The 24,199-nt window shown below is 37.8% G+C and overlaps 6 protein-coding genes and 1 pseudogene across 12 annotated transcripts in view; 1 reads left to right on the top strand and 6 right to left on the bottom strand.

Annotated features, from left to right (window-relative positions):
* The window catches only part of LOC104767281, a 1,208-nt gene extending 749 nt beyond the window's left edge, over positions 1-459 (bottom strand). The window contains exon 1 of the mRNA XM_010491325.2: positions 4-459. Within this exon, the coding sequence (XP_010489627.1) occupies positions 4-442 (439 nt within the window). The 5' untranslated portion in view covers positions 443-459. The remainder of the gene's footprint in view (positions 1-3) is intronic.
* Positions 5,807-13,960, top strand: LOC104763741. 2 transcript variants are annotated; one of them, XM_010487109.2, is made up of 6 exons: positions 5,807-6,170; positions 8,088-8,626; positions 12,300-12,524; positions 12,934-13,055; positions 13,199-13,317; positions 13,643-13,960. In XM_010487109.2, exons 2-6 carry the CDS (start codon positions 8,110-8,112, stop codon positions 13,749-13,751), a joined length of 1,092 nt encoding a protein of 363 aa, XP_010485411.1. In that variant the 5' UTR covers positions 5,807-6,170; positions 8,088-8,109; the 3' UTR covers positions 13,752-13,960. The 2 variants fall into 2 exon arrangements, with proteins under 2 accessions (XP_010485411.1, XP_010485410.1); XM_010487108.2 differs by having other exon boundaries at positions 5,807-8,626.
* Positions 9,306-10,331, bottom strand: LOC109130755 (annotated as a pseudogene).
* Positions 14,017-15,859, bottom strand: LOC104763739 (transcription factor MYB57-like). Its single transcript, XM_010487107.1, has 4 exons — positions 15,595-15,859; positions 14,845-15,013; positions 14,580-14,709; positions 14,017-14,493 (listed from the first exon to the last, which is right to left on the bottom strand). Exons 2-4 carry the CDS (start codon positions 15,011-15,013, stop codon positions 14,175-14,177), a joined length of 618 nt encoding a protein of 205 aa, XP_010485409.1. The 5' UTR covers positions 15,595-15,859; the 3' UTR covers positions 14,017-14,174.
* LOC104767279 (transcription factor MYB57-like) lies at positions 15,014-15,682 on the bottom strand. Its single transcript, XM_010491324.2, has 3 exons — positions 15,426-15,682; positions 15,161-15,290; positions 15,014-15,074 (listed from the first exon to the last, which is right to left on the bottom strand). The coding sequence occupies exons 1-3, from the start codon at positions 15,592-15,594 to the stop codon at positions 15,014-15,016; spliced, it is 360 nt and encodes a 119-aa protein (XP_010489626.1). The 5' UTR covers positions 15,595-15,682.
* LOC104763738 (DEAD-box ATP-dependent RNA helicase 14) lies at positions 17,206-21,209 on the bottom strand. 3 transcript variants are annotated; one of them, XM_010487103.1, is made up of 9 exons: positions 20,941-21,209; positions 20,247-20,613; positions 19,999-20,157; positions 19,759-19,827; positions 18,904-19,173; positions 18,454-18,804; positions 18,096-18,373; positions 17,666-18,001; positions 17,206-17,565 (listed from the first exon to the last, which is right to left on the bottom strand). In XM_010487103.1, the coding sequence occupies exons 2-9, from the start codon at positions 20,562-20,564 to the stop codon at positions 17,436-17,438; spliced, it is 1,911 nt and encodes a 636-aa protein (XP_010485405.1). In that variant the 5' UTR covers positions 20,565-20,613; positions 20,941-21,209; the 3' UTR covers positions 17,206-17,435. The 3 variants fall into 3 exon arrangements, with proteins under 3 accessions (XP_010485405.1, XP_010485406.1, XP_010485407.1); XM_010487104.2 differs by having other exon boundaries at positions 20,889-21,134; XM_010487105.2 differs by having other exon boundaries at positions 20,247-20,610; positions 20,941-21,134.
* On the bottom strand, positions 20,960-23,839 carry LOC104763737 (phosphoenolpyruvate/phosphate translocator 2, chloroplastic-like). 4 transcript variants are annotated; one of them, XM_010487100.2, is made up of 9 exons: positions 23,279-23,581; positions 23,052-23,174; positions 22,817-22,969; positions 22,588-22,673; positions 22,418-22,499; positions 22,214-22,333; positions 22,050-22,127; positions 21,780-21,909; positions 20,960-21,672 (listed from the first exon to the last, which is right to left on the bottom strand). In XM_010487100.2, the coding sequence occupies exons 1-9, from the start codon at positions 23,579-23,581 to the stop codon at positions 21,590-21,592; spliced, it is 1,158 nt and encodes a 385-aa protein (XP_010485402.1). In that variant the 3' UTR covers positions 20,960-21,589. The 4 variants fall into 4 exon arrangements, with proteins under 4 accessions (XP_010485402.1, XP_010485401.1, XP_010485403.1 ...); XM_010487099.2 differs by lacking the exon at positions 20,960-21,672 and having other exon boundaries at positions 21,679-21,909; positions 23,279-23,837; XM_010487102.2 differs by lacking the exon at positions 20,960-21,672 and having other exon boundaries at positions 21,843-21,909; positions 21,999-22,127; positions 23,279-23,836.

Genomic DNA, 24,199 nt, shown 5'->3' with positions numbered 1-24,199 from the left:
TGCGCTTCGAACCAGCCGCCGGAGATCTGAGCGGACTCCACAGACAACTCCCGGAGTAACTCTCCGATATATTCTCAGCGGCGGCGGCTTCTTCGAAGTCATCATCTTCTTTCTTGTTAACGACGAAAACGACGTCTTTCTTGAAGGGCGGGAAGTGGACGAAGGTGTCTTCATGCAACGGCGACGTTTCAAACTCGAAGTCAGCGTCTTCGACGGAGTCAGCTTTAGCGGATTGATGATGATCTGCGATATTGTAGCTCATCATCATCTGGCTCTCGCGGGAAACTTTAACGGCGGCGGCTGCGAAGTCACCGGAAGCGTAGCAGCTGAAGTCACCGGAAGCGTAGCAGCTGAAGCTTGGGCTATACGACACCGTTGAGGAAAATTCATGCATTTTGTTGTCTAGTTCTCTCTCCACTAATGTTGCCTTGTTCTCCTCCATATCTCTCTCCCTCTTTAACCAACCGTGTTGTCTGTATCTTTGTGTGTCTTGTGTTGTAATATTTATACATAAAACGTGGTCTCGCTTTCGTGGTCTTTGTTTTATTTTATGGTAAGTTTAGAGACACGTACGTACGTCAATGCTGACGATTATCGCCATCCTCAAATTATGATCCATTTTTTTTTTCATCAACCAACCTATAATATCTTAGACGTCGTGTAATCAGATTTGACATAATCATTTTGCGATTCTGTCATTTCTTTTAATTAATATCTATGTGAACACGTGATTCATTTCTCTATTTTAATAGACTCTAATCTATATTCATTCATATATATATATATATATATATATAATCATATGATCTGCGATTGACTTTACAAATATTTTTATAAGTGTTTTTTTAACTTTTTACGTTAAATTAGCAGTATGTACTTATATTTACCAACAAGATTAAACTACAGCAATTGATTATCAATATAACTACCACCAATTATTGTTACTATATTTTTGATTGGAGTCCAGTATGTCGTAGTTGTTATTCTCTAAGATTTTTAAAATTGCGTAGTTGAATCAAATATATATTGAACCTCTAGCGAATTTATAAATGATGTTTCCGATAACCCAATTGATTATAACAACTTTGCAATATACATATTCTCGTCGGCACTAAGATCTACATGACGACGACCCAAGACCAAACATTCTTATTTGATATAATTGAGCATACAAACAAGCATGATTATTATAATATTGCACCACATGCTAATATCCATTTCCTCAACCGATAGCAACATTGAAGTCCATTTTGGCATGTTCTGCTACATAAACTATACATTGTTACTTGCTAGCTGTTGGAATTCTAATCTGTTATATATATATATATATATATATATTCTCTTACGAATAATTCAAACATTGTTATTTTTTAATTATCAATAAATATTCCATAAAGATTGTTCTCCATGTTACATTTCTCTGTTACATGTGAAGCAATGAGTTGGCATGCAGCTTAAAACTATATACATAGTTTAAGAGACTTTTAATTTAGTTTGAATATTCAGTCATACTTTTTTTTTTGCTGTATATGTGGCTCCCAAATACATTCTATTTGATTATCTGTAGCCTCATCAAGCCCAAATTTGCCAAAACTCAGGGCCGTCCTTCTCCAGAGTCCAGACCTAATTCTTAGCAGTTTCTGTTAACAAGTTAAGATCAAATATTTCCACATTTGCTGTAAGCTTTTGGACTTTAACATGAGAACCAAGAAATGTAGTTGTACGATGTTATCAAATATCTCTTTTTCTTCTTCTGTGTGACTACTTCTAGACAATGATGATGATATTTCATGGTAAATGGTCTGCCAAGTTACCACATACGACCTATTTCTCGAATAAAGTAGTATAGATTACGTGATGGAATGTGATCATGAGACAGAAATTAATAAAAATCGATCTATAGTATATATATATATATATATATATGTAGTTTACATTCAAATCTAAAAGCATGAGTTGAAGAAGTATTGTATTCGACTAAATTTAACCACCTTATTTTGTTTCTTCTATGCTCTCTAGTTTCTAATCATATTCTTTTGTCAAAACTTTCTCTGTTTTTCTGATTAGTCAACCAAATTTCTGGAAGTTTAAATTTAAGAAGAATATTTCATTATGGAGGAACGCGTAAATACATATATATACACGTATAATATGAAGTTATGAACATATATTAATCACACACATCAAGCCACTAATTTGACAAAGATGGCTAGTTGTATAATATATCGTCCGTGATTATTATTAAATTATTAGATTATGGATTTTCGAAATGTGTCTGCATGGACGATATATCGTGTTCTTCCTCACGCCGTTTTGACTTCTTTTCTTTTCAGTCAAACTACAAAAGGAGATCGATCGTGTTCAAAGGAAGAACAAATGCATGTTACTGCAGTGATCAGTGACGCAAAACGCAGATCGCGACTCTTGTTGTAATAGGCAAAAAAGAAGACCGTTGCGTTGCGTTGGGCCTGGGTTTNATGCAACGGCGACGTTTCAAACTCGAAGTCAGCGTCTTCGACGGAGTCAGCTTTAGCGGATTGATGATGATCTGNGGTGAAAACTTTCTTACCTAAAAGAATTAAAGAGCATCTCAGTTGCTGATGTGGCCACCTTTAAATACGACGCACGTGCATGGCTCAAGCAAAGTGCTTACAAAGGCAGCAAACATAAGGGAAGGAAAAGGCGTCAACGACGCTCACGACGCACAGTATTATTTAATATCCTAAACTTTAATTTTGTCTACGTAAAGTTTTTGCGCAAGTACTCAAAATCCATATTAAAACNCTAGTTCTCTCTCCACTAATGTTGCCTTGTTCTCCTCCATATCTCTCTCCCTCTTTAACCAACCGTGTTGTCTGTATCTTTGTGTGTCTTGTGTTGTAATATTTATACATAAAACGTGGTCTCGCTTTCGTGGTCTTTGTTTTATTTTATGGTAAGTTTAGAGACACGTACGTACGTCAATGCTGACGATTATCGCCATCCTCAAATTATGATCCATTTTTTTTTTCATCAACCAACCTATAATATCTTAGACGTCGTGTAATCAGATTTGACATAATCATTTTGCGATTCTGTCATTTCTTTTAATTAATATCTATGTGAACACGTGATTCATTTCTCTATTTTAATAGACTCTAATCTATATTCATTCATATATATATATATATATATATATAATCATATGATCTGCGATTGACTTTACAAATATTTTTATAAGTGTTTTTTTAACTTTTTACGTTAAATTAGCAGTATGTACTTATATTTACCAACAAGATTAAACTACAGCAATTGATTATCAATATAACTACCACCAATTATTGTTACTATATTTTTGATTGGAGTCCAGTATGTCGTAGTTGTTATTCTCTAAGATTTTTAAAATTGCGTAGTTGAATCAAATATATATTGAACCTCTAGCGAATTTATAAATGTTGTTTCCGATAACCCAATTGATTATAACAACTTTGCAATATACATATTCTCGTCGGCACTAAGATCTACATGACGACGACCCAAGACCAAACATTCTTATTTGATATAATTGAGCATACAAACAAGCATGATTATTATAATATTGCACCACATGCTAATATCCATTTCCTCAACCGATAGCAACATTGAAGTCCATTTTGGCATGTTCTGCTACATAAATTATACATTGTTACTTGCTAGCTGTTGGAATTCTAATCTGTTATATATATATATATATATATATATTCTCTTACGAATAATTCAAACATTGTTATTTTTTAATTATCAATAAATATTCCATAAAGATTGTTCTCCATGTTACACTTCTCTGTTACATGTGGAGCAATGAGTTGGCATGCAGCTTAAAACTATGTATAGTCAATTTTTTAAGAGACTTTTAATTCAGTCATATTTTTTTTTCCTGTATATGTACGGCTCCCAAATACATTCTATTTGATTATCTGTAGCCTCATCAAGCCCAAATTTGCCAAAACTCAGGGCCGTCCTTCTCCAGAGTCCAGACCTAATTCTTAGCAGTTTCTGTTAACAAGTTAAGATCAAATATTTCCACATTTGCTGTAAGCTTTTGGACTTTAACATGAGAACCAAGAAATGTAGTTGTACGATGTTATCAAATATCTCTTTTTCTTCTTCTGTGTGACTACTTCTAGACAATGATGATGATATTTCATGGTAAATGGTCTGCCAAGTTACCACATACGACCTATTTCTCGAATAAAGTAGTATAGATTACGTGATGGAATGTGATCATGAGACAGAAATTAATAAAAATCGATCTATAGTATATATATATATATATATATATGTAGTTTACATTCAAATCTAAAAGCATGAGTTGAAGAAGTATTGTATTCGACTAAATTTAACCACCTTATTTTGTTTCTTCTATGCTCTCTAGTTTCTAATCATATTCTTTTGTCAAAACTTTCTCTGTTTTTCTGATTAGTCAACCAAATTTCTGGAAGTTTAAATTTAAGAAGAATATTTCATTATGGAGGAACGCGTAAATACATATATATACACGTATAATATGAAGTTATGAACATATATTAATCACACACATCAAGCCACTAATTTGACAAAGATGGCTAGTTGTATAATATATCGTCCGTGATTATTATTAAATTATTAGATTATGGATTTTCGAAATGTGTCTGCATGGACGATATATCGTGTTCTTCCTCACGCCGTTTTGACTTCTTTTCTTTTCAGTCAAACTACAAAAGGAGATCGATCGTGTTCAAAGGAAGAACAAATGCATGTTACTGCAGTGATCAGTGACGCAAAACGCAGATCGCGACTCTTGTTGTAATAGGCAAAAAAGAAGACCGTTGCGTTGCGTTGGGCCTGGGTTTGGTGTGTGCGTGTCACTGACATACTGACAGATTTGGACGGTGAAAACTTTCTTACCTAAAAGAATTAAAGAGCATCTCAGTTGCTGATGTGGCCACCTTTAAATACGACGCACGTGCATGGCTCAAGCAAAGTGCTTACAAAGGCAGCAAACATAAGGGAAGGAAAAGGCGTCAACGACGCTCACGACGCACAGTATTATTTAATATCCTAAACTTTAATTTTGTCTACGTAAAGTTTTTGCGCAAGTACTCAAAATCCATATTAAAACTTTAGAACTCCAAAATACTCCTACTAATTACGTTGACATATATGATTATTCTACTTATAAATACATCCAAGTGGCTCACAAAGTTCTATATATTCTCATATATGAGACCCCTGACTAATCCGACGAAACAATTTATGTATTAAAGGTAGAAAAAACAAGATATCGAACCACAAATTTAAATATTAGGTAGTCCCATACGAAATTTTGGAGTGCTATGAAAAGTATTTTAATTTGTTCGTTTCTGATTAAATAGGATATTTTCGTTCGTTTCTTATGCTATGAAAAAAAATGGATAAAATACGAATTGCATAGGAATGCACATAAGGGGCCGAGTTCCCATAAGTTGATTCTCTCTGTCTTCGGGACTCATCAAACACAAAGTTCCGATATTTCCTGTAAACCCGTTTCCAACCAAATATATTGGGTAATTGTAGCATTGTTTATAAAACCTAGTAATTAAGTACCTAACCGGTACCCCACTTGAGGATTTATAACCGAGTTATTTAAGAAATTGTAAATATAAAAAAAATTCATATAATTAATTACAACTTTCGTATAGTAAAACTGCAAATACTCTTTTCACTTAATAATTTAGGTAACACCGTTACAGTAGTAGTATATTATATGTTCATATGTGTAAAAAAAATATTGATGCTTTAAGAGAGCTTTTGTAGCTGCTAAAATGGATTAAAATATTCATGTAAGACCCTTACACATATGAGTCTGTATCCTCATGCGAACAGGAGAGAGATAGAAAAGAGATGATTTTCAAAAGATAAACATAGAAAAAGAGAAACTCAAATTAATCAAAGATATAATATAATGTGTATTTATAGATCAGATCACATCTTTAAGCTTCTTCTTCTCCTTCTTCTCCTTCTTTTCTCGTCTACTCTTTTTCTTCTCAAACTCAGTAGAACAGAAACTCTTACTATAGACCAGAAAACAGATCTGGGCTTTTGTTTTTGTTGATGTCTTCATACAGGGAAGGATTTCAATCAGGATCCATGGCTTTTGAGTAAGTTAATCTATTACACGATCACAAATTAAGGTATGTAATCATTTCGATAATCCTCCCCTTGATGTCTCCATTGTTGTTTCCTCTATCGGGTTCATTGATTCATCAAATCTCCTTTTAAGATAATTTTATAGGCTAAAATCTGTTGTGACTGACAAAAATAAATCATTGTTAACAATAATGCTTAGTTAGGTTACATTATCCGTTTGGTAGGCGTTTCATCAATTTATAAGAACAGTACTTAATAGTACTATATATACAACAATAATAATGTTCGGATTCAGATCCAAATATTGCATGTTTGTTGGTAGTAATAAAAATACAATTCTTTTATTTATATACATTACCTAGTTCAACACAGTTTTTTTGGTTGTTTTTTGGTCTTTTTATTAGCTAAATACAGTTTTCCTAGTGTGAAAAAGCATAATGTGTCTACCTACATAAAGAGTGTCTCACCATAAATCAAAATGTGTGGTTTTTTTTTCTTTAAGCACACCACACTAGCAGCTACACTGAATAATGAATATTGCGCTAACTAACTTAATTAGTTTGTTGGGTATTTAGTGGTTAATGTTGAATTTTGCATCAAGTTCTCTCCTTTGACAAAACAAAATGATGGAAAGTAAAAAAAAAGGACCTCTAATCTAATAGACAAACTGTATAAGGTTCGTACATGTCAGTCTATTATTTAATTCTACAACGCCGAATAATTTTTTGAATTTTTGACTCGCCTTTAATTATGTACTTTTTTTTTTTACCTCATACAAGTGAAAAAGGGACAATCGTACTTTTCACCTTTAACTTTCCTTTTTAGTATCATATCGAATAAAAAGATAAACCATTTCTTTTCCAGAGATCGTTTTGTATTTTCAAAATATCTTCTATTCTTTTTTTCCTGATAAATGCTAGCTAGTATCACGTAAATCATTTACAAATCTAATCGTTTAAAAATCCTAGGGGTATCATACTAGATTATTGTAGACACTATTTTAATCTAACGTGAATAATAAAATTTTCATTTGAATATTTTTGTATTGTATTTACTTGTAGCTTTGAAATGGGCCACGTAAATGGGCCATGCTAAGACCCGGCAACCCATGTGAGATATGATCTCCGGCACTATAATCCACGTTGTCTCACTGATATCTCTAATTTTTTTTTTTAAACAATATCATCGTCTTAATATTTTAGGAGCGTTAATTAATTTTGAAAAATCAATAGGGACTGGACTGTATATATTTTAAAAGCTACCACCGTACCATAAGATTCTTACCATAAAGAGCCAAAAATATAATAAGATTTTATTTACCACATCTCCAGATTAACAGCTTTTTAATCTATCTTGTTTTCTCCACTAAAAAGAATACTATTACTATTATTTTTCCGCTATCGAACAAAAGAAAAAGCTTCAGATTAATCTCCCACGCGCTCGTTCGTCCCAACACTTATCATTATTTTACAAGGTAACCAGACCAGTCAACAACTTGACCAACCCAATCTCAGTTTAAAACTAACTCCGATAGTATTTGACAGAACTGTAACGTTGACATGTGATCTTTTCTTTCTTCAACTGGTCACACAAAAAAAAAAAAATTGGCTACACTCCTACAGAATAATCGTTGATGCAAAAAAAAAAGAAAAAAAATATCAGAAAAAGTGAAGTCAGTGGCTAATACGCGCCAAAGTGGGAGCGTGAGTAAGGTTTGAATGCACCTGAAACTGTCTGGTCAATAAGTTAAAGTGCATGGGAGAAATCTTTGTTGCTGTTTCCTATCTCTCTCTCCCTTTTTTTTTTTTTTAATATAAAGTAACAACAAAGTGTAATGATATACACACTCGTATATGGACAAAAATCTGTATATTGTGATGGACGCAATGAGTAGTATCATGTAAACCGTATAACTTACTAGTAAGCTTGATTTTGTTTTTTTTTTCTTTTTTTTTGGGCAGGTTAATTTTATAAAATTTTAAAATGGAGGAGGAAAGCCAAAAGCCGCATCGAGTTTCACGTAAATTAGAGCAAAGTGGATCCCACTGTAGTAGTCAAGGAGCCGATGAAGAGCCGAGATCAGCCAGATGCTCCCGGAAAAGGTGTCGGTCTTGGGTGGCGGCGGGGATCGCTGACTGCGTGGCGCTCTGCTGTTGTCCCTGCGCGGTCTTGAACCTCCTCACCCTCGCCTTCGTTAAGGTCCCCTGGATGATCGGGCGGAAATGTGTCGGCCGGAGTAAGAAGAAGGGGAGGAAGCGGGAGGATCGTTTACATCAGCAGCAGCAGAAACGGAGGTCGGCAGAGATGGTGAGCGGTGGTGGTTGTTGCGGTGGCGGAGATGACGACCACCGGTTTGTGGTGGAGAGAGATGGGAGTTTGACGAAGGAAGGAGAAGAAAGAAGGGGGGCGTCGTTAGAAGGAGAAGAGACGAGGATAAGTGCGAGAGTGGAAGCAGAGAGAGTTTGGTTGGAGTTGTATCAGATTGGTCATCTTGGCTTTGGTAGAGTCTCCTTCACTGGAATTCAATCAATTCATCATCAGTAATCAATTAGTCATTAATAGAGAGAGATACATATATTAGCTAAGCTAGGCGTATCATTTCCAAAACAACATCAAAATAGTAATTATATACATAAGAATGTTTTGTGAAATGCTTTTAGTGCAGCAAATAAAATTCCACAATTTCATATACCTAAGTCACAAGCTGTATTATCATTCATTACATTATGAAAAAGAAAAATGAAAATGTAAATACGTATGTTTGTTTGGTTGATTGTTTTCTATACATATAAAAACATATGTAGTTTAGATATGATGGGCTCATTCGTTCGGGCCCATATTGTAGGGCTTGCACAATGATTAGCAGAAAAGGGTAGTTTGGGAAATTTAGTTATAAGAAGAACTACTACTACACTTTTGTTGATAGCTGTCCCGTAACAGAAACGCTGCGCATTGTACCAGACATACGAAATCAGGCAGCTAAAGTACGCATGTGGTATACGTAGTGCGCGCAATAGCTTAGCATAGTTGTCTTGTCTTCCTCACATCATATATATATATATATATATTTTTTTGGTTTTAATGTAAAGATTTCATTCCAATAGAGATTATATAGTTTATATACCAATTACAAAAAACCCATTATCACAGGAACTAGAGGCAAAAAAGAATAATTAAAATTACAAAAGATGAGAAATACGACTAAAGTAAACTTCAAGGAGAGAGGGAGAGTGCAAATCGGACCCTGGGAAAGACAGGAGGCGGTCCCGGATTGTGCGGTCGACAGAGAGGCGGAGTGTAATGGCGGAGGATTGAGACGCTAAGAAGATCCTCGCATTCCTCTCCTTCCAGAGATGGTAGACCACCGTTTGGAAGAGAAGTTTGACAATAGCAGTGGCTTTGACGGTGTGCGGCTGACTGTGAGTGAGGATCCAAGCTGAGGACGCTAGAAGAGCGGTTGGAGGACTGGGAAAGAGTTTCGCAGCGAAGAACCCCCAGAGCTCTGAGGAGAAAGGACAAGTGAAGAAAAGGTGGTCATGGGTTTCTGTACCATTCGAGCAGAGAACACAGGCAGTGGGGACACTCATTCCCCAACCTCTGAGCCTATCTCTCGTAGGCAGCCGATTCAAAAGTGCCAACCAGATAATAAAGGAGAACCGGGGCACATTTTGTTTAAACCATACCACGTCAGCCCAGGGGACTACAGGAGAGTGGATCCTTAGTTGTTCCCAGGTTTCTTTGGAGGAGAAGGTGGGACGGTAGTCACCTGCAGCATTACGCCAGAGGTAGGAGTCTCGGCCATTGCAATCATTTGGTGCAAGAGTTTCAGTAAGGGCAACCAATAAGGCCTAAGAGTTTTCTGATCAAGCTGCCGGTAAAGCCCAATTTCCATCTCTCGAAGCATCTAGAACATGCACATCATTCGCTAATCTGAGTTGCCTTGGATCAGTCTCCCCGAGGAAGGTGATAAGCTGACCAAACTCGGTCCACGAGTCATATCAGAAAGAAGCATCACGCCCATCTCCCACCGCACATCTGAGGAACTCTGTGATGGTGGGTTTGAGCTGAAGCATGTTGTTCACTGTTTTGGAAAAGCGATTGGCCACCTTTGTTACCCAGAAGCTCTTCCTTGAGAAAATATTCCCCTTAAGCCATGCCACCCATAGAGAACCAGAGCTCGAGAAGAAGTTCCAAACGAGTTTTAGCCTAAAAACCAGTCCAAAGTCCTCTAGCAAACGAATGCCAAGTCCCCCTTCAGCCTTTGGTCTGCAGATATCAGCCCATGCAACCCTTGCACCGACAGCAGACCCAGTTTTGTTCTTCCAAAGAAAAGCAGAGCACAGGGAATCCACTTTAGCGTAGAAGTGTTTTGGCAATACAAACACACTACTCCAAAAATTCACCATCCCATAAATGACTGAGGATATTAACCTGACTTTTCCAGCAAAAGAGAGGAACTTTGCAGTCCAAGAGTGCAGCTTGCTAGTAATTCTCTCGAGAAAAGGTTGCAAGATGGCAGATGTGATTCTGGTCGGGTTGAGAGGGAGGCCAAGATACCTTGTAGGAAAGGACCCTAGCTTGATTCCAGCAAACTCACTCAAGGAGCAGGCATCATCCTGAGAATAACCCCCAAAGAAAATTTCTGACTTGGAGGGGTTCATATCCAGGCCCGACATGTCCTTAAACTTGCACATTACCTCAGCAATGCCCGCTAAAGAATGTCTCGATCCATTTGAAAACACCAACAGATCATTTGCGAATAGCAAATGAGTGATCCTAGGCGCTGAACATTTGGGGTGTACTTCTATGTTCCCCAAATCCACAGCCCTCTCCAGGAGTTTAGACAGAGCCTCCATGACCATGATGAAGAGATAAGGGGACAAAGGGTCCCCTTGTCTTAAGCCTTTTTTACCCTAAAAAAACCCAGCCAGCTCTCCATTGATCGCTACTGAAAACCTGGGAGAACATATACATTCTCGAATCCAGCTGCAGAAGAGAGGAGGGAACTCTTGTGCTGCAAGCAATTTCATAACAAAGTCCCAACAAACTGTGTCAAATGCTTTCTTGATGTCTACCTTTAGCATAGAGCTTTGCGGACAGGCAGCTCTGTTGTATGGCCTGATAAGCTCCGACGCCAGAAGTACATTTTCACCCAGTAATCTGCCCTTTAGAAACGCCGCTTGGTTGGAAGAGACACAGTCCTGAAGGATAGGCTTTAGACGGTTTGAAATTATCTTGGATATGATCTTATAAACCAAGTTGCAGCAGCTAATGGGCCTGTATTCACCAAGCTTACAAGCTTCAGGAAATTTAGGGATCAATGCAATCTTGGTAGAGTAAAAGTCTTTGAGGAGCCTCCCATTGCGGAAAAACTCCTGGACAGCCGCCACAATGTCTGGACCTACAACACTCCAGGAAGCTCTAAAAAACTCCACTGAGTAGCCATCCGGACCTGGACATTTATCCAATGGGAGGGCAAAGACAGTTCGTGTTATCTCCTCCTCCGTAACCTCTGCTACAAGACCCAATTTGGTTTCTCCAGAACATCTGAACGGGAGCAGTTCAGCAAGAGTAGCTAAATCACATGGAGACTGAGCCAAAGTTGTTGTCCCTAGGATCTCTTCAAAATAACCTGCCGCATGAGACTTAATATCCGCAATATCCGATAGCCTTTGGCCACTCTGGTCCTACAGGAAGTGAATATGATTCCTGTTAGCTCTGACTAACACTGTCTTGTGGAAATAAGCTGTGTTCGTGTCCCCTAAGTGCATCCACTTGATGCGGGATCTTTGGCGATAGAACTTCTCCTCCGTTTTACTCAAGAACTTCCAATGAGTTCGAACACGATGCTCCTCTCTTGCTAACTCTGGGGTAGGTGTTGTTAGAATCCATCTGTGGAGAGTGTCAAGCCTGGATTCCTCCAACCTTACTCTTTTAGAGATGCCACTAAAATGCTGCTTATTCAGTCTACAGAGTGCTGGTTTTAAGTTTTTGAGTGATTTGTGCACCTTAAACTGCCTGGAACCACCAATCAAAGTACACTGCCAAGATTGCCTGACTACATCCGCATATTCGGGGTGATCAATGATGTGATGGAAGAACTGGAACAGTTTCGGGATGAAGCGCCTTGCTGAAGTAGTCGATTTCCCCAAAATGAAAATAAAAAACAACAGAGAGACGATTTGCTGAGAGAGAGAAGAGAGGCGATTCTGGTGATATGGGGAGCGAGCAGCCGACGAAAGTGATGGTGGCCGTGAACGGCTCGACGATCAAAGAGTACCCTCACCCTTCGATAAGTAGCAAAAGAGCTTTCGAATGGACTCTGGAGAAGATCGTCAGGTCCAACACTTGCGATTTCAAGATTCTCTTGCTCCATGTCCAAGTCCTCGACGAAGACGGTTCGATTCTTCTTCTTCATCTCTCTCTCTCTCTCGCCTTCTTTTTTTTTTTTATTTATCTTTCCTTGAATATTATTATATGACATTGTCTTAGGATTGGGGGATGATCATGTCGGTCGGTGAGATCATATCTTTCTCTGCTTTTTTTTAGTTATGTTTCGATTTTGGCTTTGATCTTTACATTTAAGCGGTGGGTATGTGTTGCTGTTGCCAGTTTAATTACCATATTCTTGAAGAGTTCTTGTTTGTATCATGAGAATATATCTGATGCCTGCCTTGATTGTTGTGTTGGGGAGATATCTATATGTTAGAGTAGAAGATTCTTTCATGCTACTTGTTTTGTTCTGTTTATGAATTTGTCTAAGTTTCTTGTGGTGTTCTGTTTTTTCTTTTGTGAATTGGAAACCAGGTTTTGATGACGTTGACAGCATTTATGCTTCCCCTGATGATTTCAGAAGCATGAGAGAAACTAACAAGGCTAAAGGTCTTCACCTTCTCGAGTTTTTCGTTACAAAATGCCATGAGATTGGGGTAATAATTAATACACTCTTTTTTTTTTTAAGTTATCCTCCTCTGTCTATTTGCTACTTCCTCCTTTTTTTTTTTTTTAATCTCCTTACTAACAACTACTATAAGTAATCTTGTGAAATTCATGATCATTGCAAAACTTGTAGGTTGCTTGCGAGGCCTGGATTAAGATAGGTGATCCCAAGGATGTTATTTGCAAAGAGGTCACCCGAGTCCGACCTGATTTTCTCGTTGTTGGAAGTCGTGGTCTTGGCCGCTTTCAAAAGTGCGTACAAATTCTCACACTCCTCCTACACATGATTTATTCCTGTTATTAGACTGAATGATGAAATTACCAAATCCGGCTGTCATGTAAAGGATTACTGATAGATAGGATTTTATCTTTGACAGATATTTGAGTTTGAATAGACTAGTAGATTAGTTCAAGCCTCAGACAAGAACAGTGGCCAACAAGGGAGTTGTCATATTTCTAGGTTATACAAGCATTGCGCTAGGCATAGATAAGAAGATTATTTGTTTTGTAATAATATGTCGACTGGAGTCTTATTATGGGTTTGGTCTTCTTCTCACTCTCTTGCATTGCTTTGCAGGGTCTTTGTGGGGACTGTGAGCGCGTTCTGTGTGAAACATGCCGAGTGTCCTGTTTTGACGATCAAACGCAATGCCGATGAAACTCCCAGTGATCTAGCTGATGACTAAATTATAACAACAACCTCCCCTTCTTTGATTTATTGCAGAGAGTGCTTTTATTTTGTGTCCAATAATCCAAATTCATACCTTTAATATTTGTTATCTCTGTGTGTGTTTGTATGTATGTGTCGTGCAGTCTGCTATTTTTTGGAATTGGTTTTCAAACTTAAACCTACTGCTATATACAGTATTTGATTTATGTTTTAACTTTTCATATATACCGTAAGAAAGAAGAAAAATCTAAAGAAAGAAAAGAAAGAGTAGTATATATATATGTTCTTTTAACGAACAGAGGTAACTCTGCTCCCACACCGCCTTTTTTATATGTAAATTAGTTGCAACAACATTTCAGCAATATAAACAACACCAAAGAACGTACCATAACCCAAAAAAAGCAGCTCGGGGATACAAATATATAAAGATAGGACTATCTTAAATGACATGGTGGTCACCATTGAGCAAGTGGACGGGCCACAGATCTTCAACGTTCCAGTAATTCTCGTTTGACTGTTCTACCACATTAAACGTTGTCGTCGCCGGAGAGAAGCTCTCAGCCATGTCGATGGCTTTGCCGGAGCTGTCTTGGTTCGTCGTCGTCATCCCCGAGCTCTGTGAGTTTCCCGAACAATGATGATTCATCATATTCTCGGACGACACTTTCACTTTCATGTGTCTCTGAATCTTTGTCCTCCAAAAGTTCTTTATCTCGTTGTCCGTTCTTCCCGGGAGATGCTTCGCAATCTTCGACCACCTATATATACAACACCATATACATTATTAGTTTTCTGATTCGTTATTATACGTACGCACGCATGTCATGATGAAACTATGTAAGACCTGTTTCCAAGCTTAGCATGAAGCTGAATGATCACAAGTTGTTCTTCTGCGGTTATGTTCCCTCGCCGCACATCTGGTCGGAGATAGTTCAGCCACCGGAGCCGACAGCTTTTTCCAGTACGTTTTAGACCTTATTATAAGATGAAAACAAAATTATATACATGCATATATAACATCATTAAAAAAACATAACACGTGAGTGATCACTGATCAGTGTTTAATTATATATATATATATATATGACTTGAAGAATGTGCAGATATACCAGAGGCTTTGGCGACAGAGTTCCAAAGACCTTCACCATGATTAAGAATGTAGTTAAAGAGGATGAAGTCTTCTTCCATAGTCCATGGCCCTTTCCTCACTGTTCCCTCCTCTTCTTTCTGTGATGTTATAGTCGCTTTCCCTCTCCCTTTCTTCTTCATCGTCTCCATCTATTTTTCGCAATGCAANTTGTCCGTTCTTCCCGGGAGATGCTTCGCAATCTTCGACCACCTATATATACAACACCATATACATTATTAGTTTTCTGATTCGTTATTATACGTACGCACGCATGTCATGATGAAACTATGTAAGACCTGTTTCCAAGCTTAGCATGAAGCTGAATGATCACAAGTTGTTCTTCTGCGGTTATGTTCCCTCGCCGCACATCTGGTCGGAGATAGTTCAGCCACCGGAGCCGACAGCTTTTTCCAGTACGTTTTAGACCTTATTATAAGATGAAAACAAAATTATATACATGCATATATAACATCATTAAAAAAACATAACACGTGAGTGATCACTGATCAGTGTTTAATTATATATATATATATATATGACTTGAAGAATGTGCAGATATACCAGAGGCTTTGGCGACAGAGTTCCAAAGACCTTCACCATGATTAAGAATGTAGTTAAAGAGGATGAAGTCTTCTTCCATAGTCCATGGCCCTTTCCTCACTGTTCCCTCCTCTTCTTTCTGTGATGTTATAGTCGCTTTCCCTCTCCCTTTCTTCTTCATCGTCTCCATCTATTTTTCGCAATGCAATCAAGATCGAGAGAGAACAGAGAGAGAGAGAGAGAGAGAGAGAGAGAGATACTCGGGGCGGGAAGATGATCAACAACTGTTTTCTTTTTATAGGGTTGTGACTTGTGACTACTATACTCTAATTGGTTATACGAAGCAGAGTTTTTTTTCAGTGGTATCTACGTACGTATATAGACAAAATCAACGAAATATGTAATATTTGATTACAAAACTTAATGAGAACTCTTAAATAAGAAACTAATAATCAAATGAGAACTTGGCGACCACACAAATTGTAAACAGTGAGAAGAAAGAAAGTACTAAAAATTAAATCGAAGCAAAGCTTGACAGAAACATTACACTGATCGTTTATGTAAATAACGACTTCTTCCTAACCCTCTAATCACTAATATATACACTAGCCAATACTTTTATTCAGTAAACGAAATCAATGATATTCTTTTCGTTTGAAACTGAAATTGGTATTATTTTTCATACATGCTATATTTTACCACATCTAAATTACACTTTCAAAAACGCATTTTTTTTTAATATTATAATTGTGTATGTTTTCGAATTTACATTTCGATTATACAAAGAAATTCAATAGTGGAGAGAGAAAATAAAATGAAAGTTGTGATAGCGTTTGCTTTTGGGCAATTAATTGAGAAGGTTCGGTGTAATTCATATGCCAGATTTAGTAAGTGTGTTTTGTGGCTGATATTTTAAATGATGTGTCATCATCTTACAATTTCAATTAAATTATTGTAAGATAGTAACTAGCAATATAACCAAATACTTTGCGTGTATTATTATACAATAAATTAAGCTGTATTATAGTTTATTTAAAACTGTATAGTAGTCGTTTTTTTCCAATATAATTCGAAAGAAAAAAAATCCTTGAACTGTCATTCCATATATACACATTTATTTTACAATATTAGAATTTATTTTGGTTGATGATTGATTTATTCAGTATATAAGGGTTATCTCGTAATGACCAATGATAATTAATATTATTGATAGTGGAAAATAAACCATGTGTGAACATATGTATGTAGTGAGCTTTGATTTTAGATTTTAGGAGTTCATAATTCGTTTAGTTGTAAAAGGAAAACTAATTTGTAACCACAAAAAAATCTAGAGTCTATTTAGAGACTAATAGGCTGTCATCAATTATATTATCATCAAAGTACACAAGACACACACTTCTCCTCTAAGCCATAGACTCACCAAACTTCTTTTTCCAAAGTTTTTTCTTTGTCGAAAAAACTAACTAGAACAATTATTAAACGTCACTTTTGAAAATGAATCAATACATAAATTTATTATGCTTTGCTTTAGATAGTTATTTTTATGTGGGTTTGATTCGGTTAATGACTATTGAGTGCTGACGGGTTATTCCGTCAAGGGGCACAAATGGGGAGATGAGGAATTTGAAGTTCTCATCACTAATTTGGAACTATGAATGCAACGAATAGTTCGATTCAGTTTGGGAAGTCGGAAGCAAGTTTATAGTTAAAGCAAACTAGACTAAACCAATCTAACCATACTAAACCGAGATCTCAAACATCACTCTGTCTTGTTATTTAAATGCTAGAGAATCCCATAAGATAAAAGGTAAAGGTTACTCGTATCGAATAAAACAATTCTTACCAATCTGAGTAAAACAGATGAAATACAAACAATAAGATATCAATTGTAGTTTTGAACGTAAATTTTCCAATGGTATCTTGGTTTTTTTCTAAATTCTTCATCGGCCAAAAAATATATATAATGTCAAAGGAATAAGGGATATCTCCAATAACACATTCTTCTGTCACTCGCTTTATCAGGCTACCTTTTCATCTTTGTTTCATCATGGACTCGTGGAAGCTGCGAGGAGGCGATCCGGTGGAAGACGGTGGTGGAGCTCTGTTGAATCTCTCAGGGCTACGGCTCCTTTCACGCTCCCTTCCCCATCCGTTGCTGCTTCTGCTTCCCATCAAAAAGTTAGACAATCTTAAGTCACAACCATAATTTCAATTACATCCAACACAATATTTTAAAAGAAGAGGCCGTTATGTTAATTTACCTGTCACGCGAACCAAAGCCACCTCTGCCACCATAACCAGATTCGCCACCTCTGCCGCCATAACCAGAGTCGCCACCACGACCACGACCTCCAGAAGGAGGACCCCAGCGACTGTATTTATTCATTCCACCACCACCACGTGTAGCCATTTCACGGATCTGTTGGGGAACTTGCTGGTTTGCTCCTTCCAAGATCTTGATCAGATCTGAAGCATGTTTTGAATCTTGATCACCAAAGAATGTGAATGCATGACCAGTCGCTCCAGCTCTTCCTGTTCTTCCGATTCTATGAACATAGTCTTCCACTCCATTGGGAAAATCATAGTTTACGACCGCCCTGTGATCTCAGATTGTGTTAAAACTAATATAATCATCAAGTAACAATTTCATGATTCGTTTTTAAGGATTGCGGTTTGGATTATATTAAATACCTGATGTCCTTAACGTCCAGTCCACGAGCAGCAACATCGGTTGCAACAAGAACCGGAGTCCTACCACTGCGGAATTGATTAAGAACATGGTCTCTCTCAGGCTGGGACTTGTCTCCATGTATAGCAGCAGCTCCAAATTGGCGGGTGATATTGCGTGTTAGTTGATCACACATCCTTTTGGTCGAGCAGAATATGATCACCTTTGAGCCTGGTTCCTGAGACCGCAAGATCTGCTCTAATCTCCTCTGTTTCTCCATTGGTGCTACCACTTCAATATGCTGTGTCCAAAAAAGCACAACAATCAGATTGATTTTCCTGAAACGGTCAGCAGAATCAATAGAATCAGGTCAAGCCAAACCTGTGTGATTGACTTGTTAGCCACAAGCTCGTCAACGTTGCCAATGTTGACTTGAGCAGGGTTAACAAGTAAGTCAGCTGCAATTTTCCTAACTCCCTTTGGCCACGTAGCTGTGTACATAAGAGTTTGACGCTTGGTGGGAATTTCTTTCACAATCTTCCTTATCTGTGGTTCAAAACCCATGTCCAGCATCCTATCTGCCTCATCTAGCACAAGGTAAGATATTTGACGCAGACTAATTCTCCTCATTTCAAGGATATCATTCAATCTCCCAGGAGTTGCAACCACGATATCTGCTCCTCTATCTAAATCCCTTAGCTGAGGCCCCTTTGGCGCACCACCATACAAACACTGAAACATAGATAACAAGACCAGACATTTAGTATCCATTAGAGAGATACTACACAAGAAGCATGTCAAAAGTTTACAAGTTCAGAAACTTCTACTTACGGTACACGAAATTCTTGATGACCTCCCAAATTTAACAGCTTCTTCTTGGATTTGTGTGGCCAGCTCCCTCGTCGGAGACAATACCAAGATTGTTGGACCCGCGCGCGAATCATTTCGGATGCGTTGAAGATGCAAAAACCCAGGAATCAAGTAACCCAAAGTTTTTCCTGAGCCAGTTTTAGCAATGGCTACAATGTCCCTACCTTGAATAGCAATTGGCCATGACTGAGCTTGAATTGGAGTTGGAGCAGAGAAACCTGCACTGAGTACCTAAGAAAGCAGAAAACGAGGCTGTCCTATGAGAAGAGGAACACCAAGGTTATTTTGGGCTTAGGGAGTGGTGGCTCATGTCAGAAGAAGCACCATCCCCCATTTGCAGGCGGCAAAAGATTACTGATGAAACCTGCAGCAGGAGGACGCCTCTTCTTCTGTCTGGACCCGGTGGTGAAATGAATCATCACACCATTAACAGGCCCTGCCACGAGCTTGGATGATTTGGGAAGCCCTTTCCAAAAAATTTGGCCCACCATATAGGGCACTCCAAATAATTTGCAAGGACCTCAAAGAAGTGGCACAGTGTACGACATTAGCTCCCCCCCCAGGAGCAAACATCGCACCTGGGAAAAAGAAAAAAAAAAAGAAAAGGGAGCATATGGCATAAAACTTGACTCTAAATGTTAAACCTAAGTCGATTATAGCTTGGTGACAAAATAAGGCTACTATTAGGAAAACCAAACTAGCTTCATAAATCAGACCCCAGCATAAAACCCAACAAAGATTCAGCTTATTGAACGGAAACAAAGGTTTGAGGGTTTCTTAAGTCTTTTCAATTAACTATGACAAATAAAATCATACCTCCCGCAGAAGCTCAGGAGGGAATCCAGTAGCTTCAAAGGACATTATAGGTGGTGGTACTTGGCCCCCCTGAATACAAGAGGAAAATAAGATATCAGTAACTAGAGGAAATAAAAAAGATTTACAGAAACAAAACAGGTGAAAGCCAAATAGGCAACTTGGTAAAGAGGAACACACTACAAATTATTACATACGAAAAACAACGACGACGGTGGTTCAAGGAAGATTTTAGATACTTACACTGACAGTAATCTCATGACGGCGGGAGTAGGCCTCAGGGGAGAGTTCACTTCTCGGAGCTGATGAAGGAGAAGGACCTCTGGCAGACGTTGCACCATATGCAGGATTCCCAAGTCCGTTAGCAGCTCCATTCGAATAAGGCGGTCCACTCCTGCCACCCTTGAGGAAATTGAGAGAAACTAAGATGAGCAACAGAACAAGAGGAAAAAAAAAAACAAGGTATAAAGGGGGGTACAAGGGGTGAGCACCTCAGTAAACCTGGAGGCAGAGTCAATCTTAGGGGCATGATCAGAGGGTCTAGTATACTTATCATCAGCCTTGCGAGGAGGAGCATAGGCGGCACCGTTAGGAGTAGGCTGAACGTGAACGGAAGAGCTAACAGAGACGGGAGGAAGCTTGGGAGGATGAGAGGGAGCAGGTCTCTCGTACTGAGTAACATTGGTCTCAGGATTCCAATAGTACAAGTAGCCACTGCGATCATCGACAAGACCTTTCCAAGGCTTAGGAAGTGAATGGTCCTCAGGTGCATAACGGACAGCAGAAGGAGCATTAGCGGTAGCAGCCATTGCAACAACAACACCCCCAAAAAAACAACAAAAAGAGAGAGAGAGTCTTCTGCAATTCAAGAGATTCAATTAATTAAAATTACTACCAAAAGCAGCCAAGTAACACAAGACGTCGGTTCGTGATTATCTTCAAATTTCAAAGTTAGTTAAACCAAAATTATAAATCATCCAAATACAATCGAGCACAGATCTGGATTTTACACAAATCGAAGAAACCCTAACACGTAGTAATAATAATAATAATATAAACCGGATTCGGATCATCAGACATCAGAATTAGAAACACGACCAAACCACAAGATTTAAAAGAGAAATCGCACATACCAACAAATTCAAGGAGAAATTGCTAGAGGAGCATAAAACGCCCTCCTAGTACCTGATGATGATGATGTAGGTTTCCGATGAAGAGGAGCGGGCTCTGGAAAACGAACCAACCAGCAAGCAGATTAGATTTAGTCGGGTCGGGTCGGGTCGGGTCAAATCTTGCCAAGTCGAGATTTGAGATTCCCTTTTTCTCTCCCTTTAAATAAAAATTTCTCTCTCTAAAAATCTACGCCACAAGAAGGGAGAAGAAGAAGCGTAGAGCAAAAGAGAGAGAAACCAAAAAGACCCGATGGAGAGAAGACGTGTGTGTTCCCCTTTTATTAGGTTTATACTTTTACCGTCTCAACAAAAATATCTGAGTAAACGAGCCGCCTCCTTATCTTATGGGCCTTCTGTGGGCTATTCACTTTTCTTCCAAGCCCATTGTTTTACTCATCAGCCGGAGATACAATTTTCCAACTCCCTAGTGTATTATTGTTTTGTTTTGTTTCGTTTCGTTTCTTTCTTTAATGGATTAGTGACATTAAACAAACTCATTCATGATGCCCGTATGAGTGTATGTATGGTGTCAAATGATTGAACAAAAAAAAAGAGGAAAATATGCTTATCACACTGATAACAAACTACAAGAGCTTCTACAATTTATAACAAACTACAAGAGCTTCTACAATTTTTTTTTTTTTTTTTATGTACAGACAAATTCAACAAGTTTTGGGTTTTGGTTTTACTTTGACTCTTCTGGCTCTGCTGTACAAATACACTCCAGCTAATGCCGTCGCCGTACCTGTTTAAGAGTTTATTGACAGAAACAAAACACAAAATAACCTCTTCTTCCCTTCAATCTCCTTTTATATAGTATATAGTCTTGTATATTTTGTTTGTTTGTGTTACCTATAGAGTTAAGAGGTGAAACTGGAGTTTGGAAGAAAATAATGGATGATGCAATTACCACCACACGCTTCACGCAGTTCCCCACCGAGTGTGTGACCGGAGACACCATCTCCAGTATCATATACGATACCTAATCAAATCCGGATTGTCATTTTAATTTGAGACACAGTTAGTATACTCATGATTAGAAACCAAACACTAACCGACTTAACACAGAACCTTAACTGATCAGTACAATTTTATGAAACCCAACTATGCGGACCAACCAACCTGTTGGTAGCTATGCAAGCAAACCCCAGCAAGAAGAGACATGATGCAAAACTCTTTAACGGACATTCCCTGGCTTGTCTGTCAAGCAAACAATCACAAACATATCTATCTCTCATATAACTTCTTCTTTTGGAGACCTATTTAGCCTATATCTATTTACTTACAGCTATTTGTAACTGCGAAGGAGTAAGCTTAAACCCATCCATCATGATTGCTGCAGGAACCAGTAAGATAAAGGAGATAATGGTTATTACAGAGAAAAGGTTGATGTTGTCCATAGCTTCCTGTTCCAATATATTAACACACATGTCGATTCCTAGCTTCTTGAGTTTAGAGGATAACTTAAACTTATTCGGATTCTTCTTTACCTTTCCAACCATGAATTTTTTACTGAGAACATTCCGTGTTTGGTTCGTTACATTAGACGCCATCGCACTGCAGAAACCAATCCTAAAAAAACATCCAATCAAGTCCATAAAAAAAGGTGATCAACAAGATTACTTTTTCCTTTCTGTTTGTTGTTGATTGTTGTTCATACCAATTGAAAGAAGCTTCTGTAAAAGATGCTAAAGAGACTCCAGCGACAATTGGTAACAACGAACAAACAATCCACAAACTTGGCCACTGTCATCAAAATCAAAAAAAAAAAATTCAAGAATATGTTTGACTCTCTTGTATAGTTTAAAGGTTATTATTTCTGGTTGAAATAGGAATCAAATCAGAGCCCTGTTTTTATAGATGAAGTCTTAGGACTGAGTGTGTGTTACCTCACCGAGCAAGAGAACAGAGAACAAGACGGTGAAGAAAGGCTCCATTGCTTTGATTGTATGAGTGAAAGAGACGTTTACTCTTCCCAAGCTCACGTTTGTTAACAAGTTTCCTAACGTGTGAGCTGCTGCTAGTTTTACGATCGCCGTAAACTGAAGATCAGAGGGGTTACTTAGAGTTGAAATCTCCCTGTTTTTTTAGGGTTTGATGGAACCATTCCAATATTGAAATTACCTGAGAAGGAGCAAATTTGGGGTGTGGATGGAGTTTAAGGAGCCACATTATTGCAATCATCAGAGTTCCACACCCTAATTGAAAAGCTGTTACAGTCGCTGGATATGGATAAACCCTAAGTACCTGGGAATATAAACGAGTTCCATACTTGTATGAAGATTAATTAATAGGTTCCGAGTCATTGTTCGGTATGCATTTTATAGATTTTAATGAAGCAAAGAAGGAACCTGTTTGTTGAAGATGTTGTAGTAGATATTGAGGAGGTACCAAACTCCGAACATGCCTCCTAGCTTCAACCCTTTTACCAAACTCTCGGATTTCGAATCTCCCCCTTCCACGTTTTCTGGAGCTGTAGCTGACTTGAGCTTGAACCCATTCAATCTAAGGTTCGGTGTCCAAGGATAATAAGAGTGAGAAGATGAAAAAGCTCTGCTTCTCCTGCTCGACGCTGGTTCAAGAGATGATTTGGCAATGAACAATGATGGATATGGAAGTCTCGGATTTGGGTTTACAAATGTAAGAGGAAACATAATGATGTTCCTTTGATTGTGTATTTGAAAAAGTGTGAATGAGATACTCCAAGATCTACATAAAATCCTAGGACATTTATTTGTTGGGTTTTGACAAGTTACATAGACAATTTCCTAACTATCTTTTTCTTCTTTCTTCTAATTGGTAAGAGTATGTTTAATGAGAATGAAACTACTCTGTTGCCTCGTTTTCATGTAAGAAGAAGAATCAAGTTTGTTTTGTTTTTGGATAATGATACGATGCAAACCATTATTGTTTTACAAGAGTTGTCGTCCTTATGTTTTGACTTTTCTCTTTCGTTATACTCTGTTTGATAAAAAGACTTGTATGCCGACATTTTTTTTTTCTTCAAATATACAGTGTATTCAAGATTTTTTTTTTTTTTTTTTTATAAAACATTGGCTAGCTGATAATATGTATTTAGTTATTTACTAATAAACTGGTAATTTCGGGTATATTTGGAGTTTTCACATGTGTGTTGTTTTCTGTAAATTATGATTTTGAAATGATTTGACATATTTGTGTCGTTGATTTTACAAACGGACAGGCCGTGGTTATCTTGGGAGTACATTAACATTTTCATGAAAAAGTGTACGTTACGAACAGGGAAAAATTAG

Source organism: Camelina sativa, chromosome 19, assembly GCF_000633955.1.
Source record: "Camelina sativa cultivar DH55 chromosome 19, Cs, whole genome shotgun sequence".
Classification (NCBI taxonomy): domain Eukaryota; kingdom Viridiplantae; phylum Streptophyta; class Magnoliopsida; order Brassicales; family Brassicaceae; genus Camelina; species Camelina sativa.
Note: the sequence above shows the minus strand (reverse complement) of the source record. Positions and strands in the feature narration are given on the sequence as shown.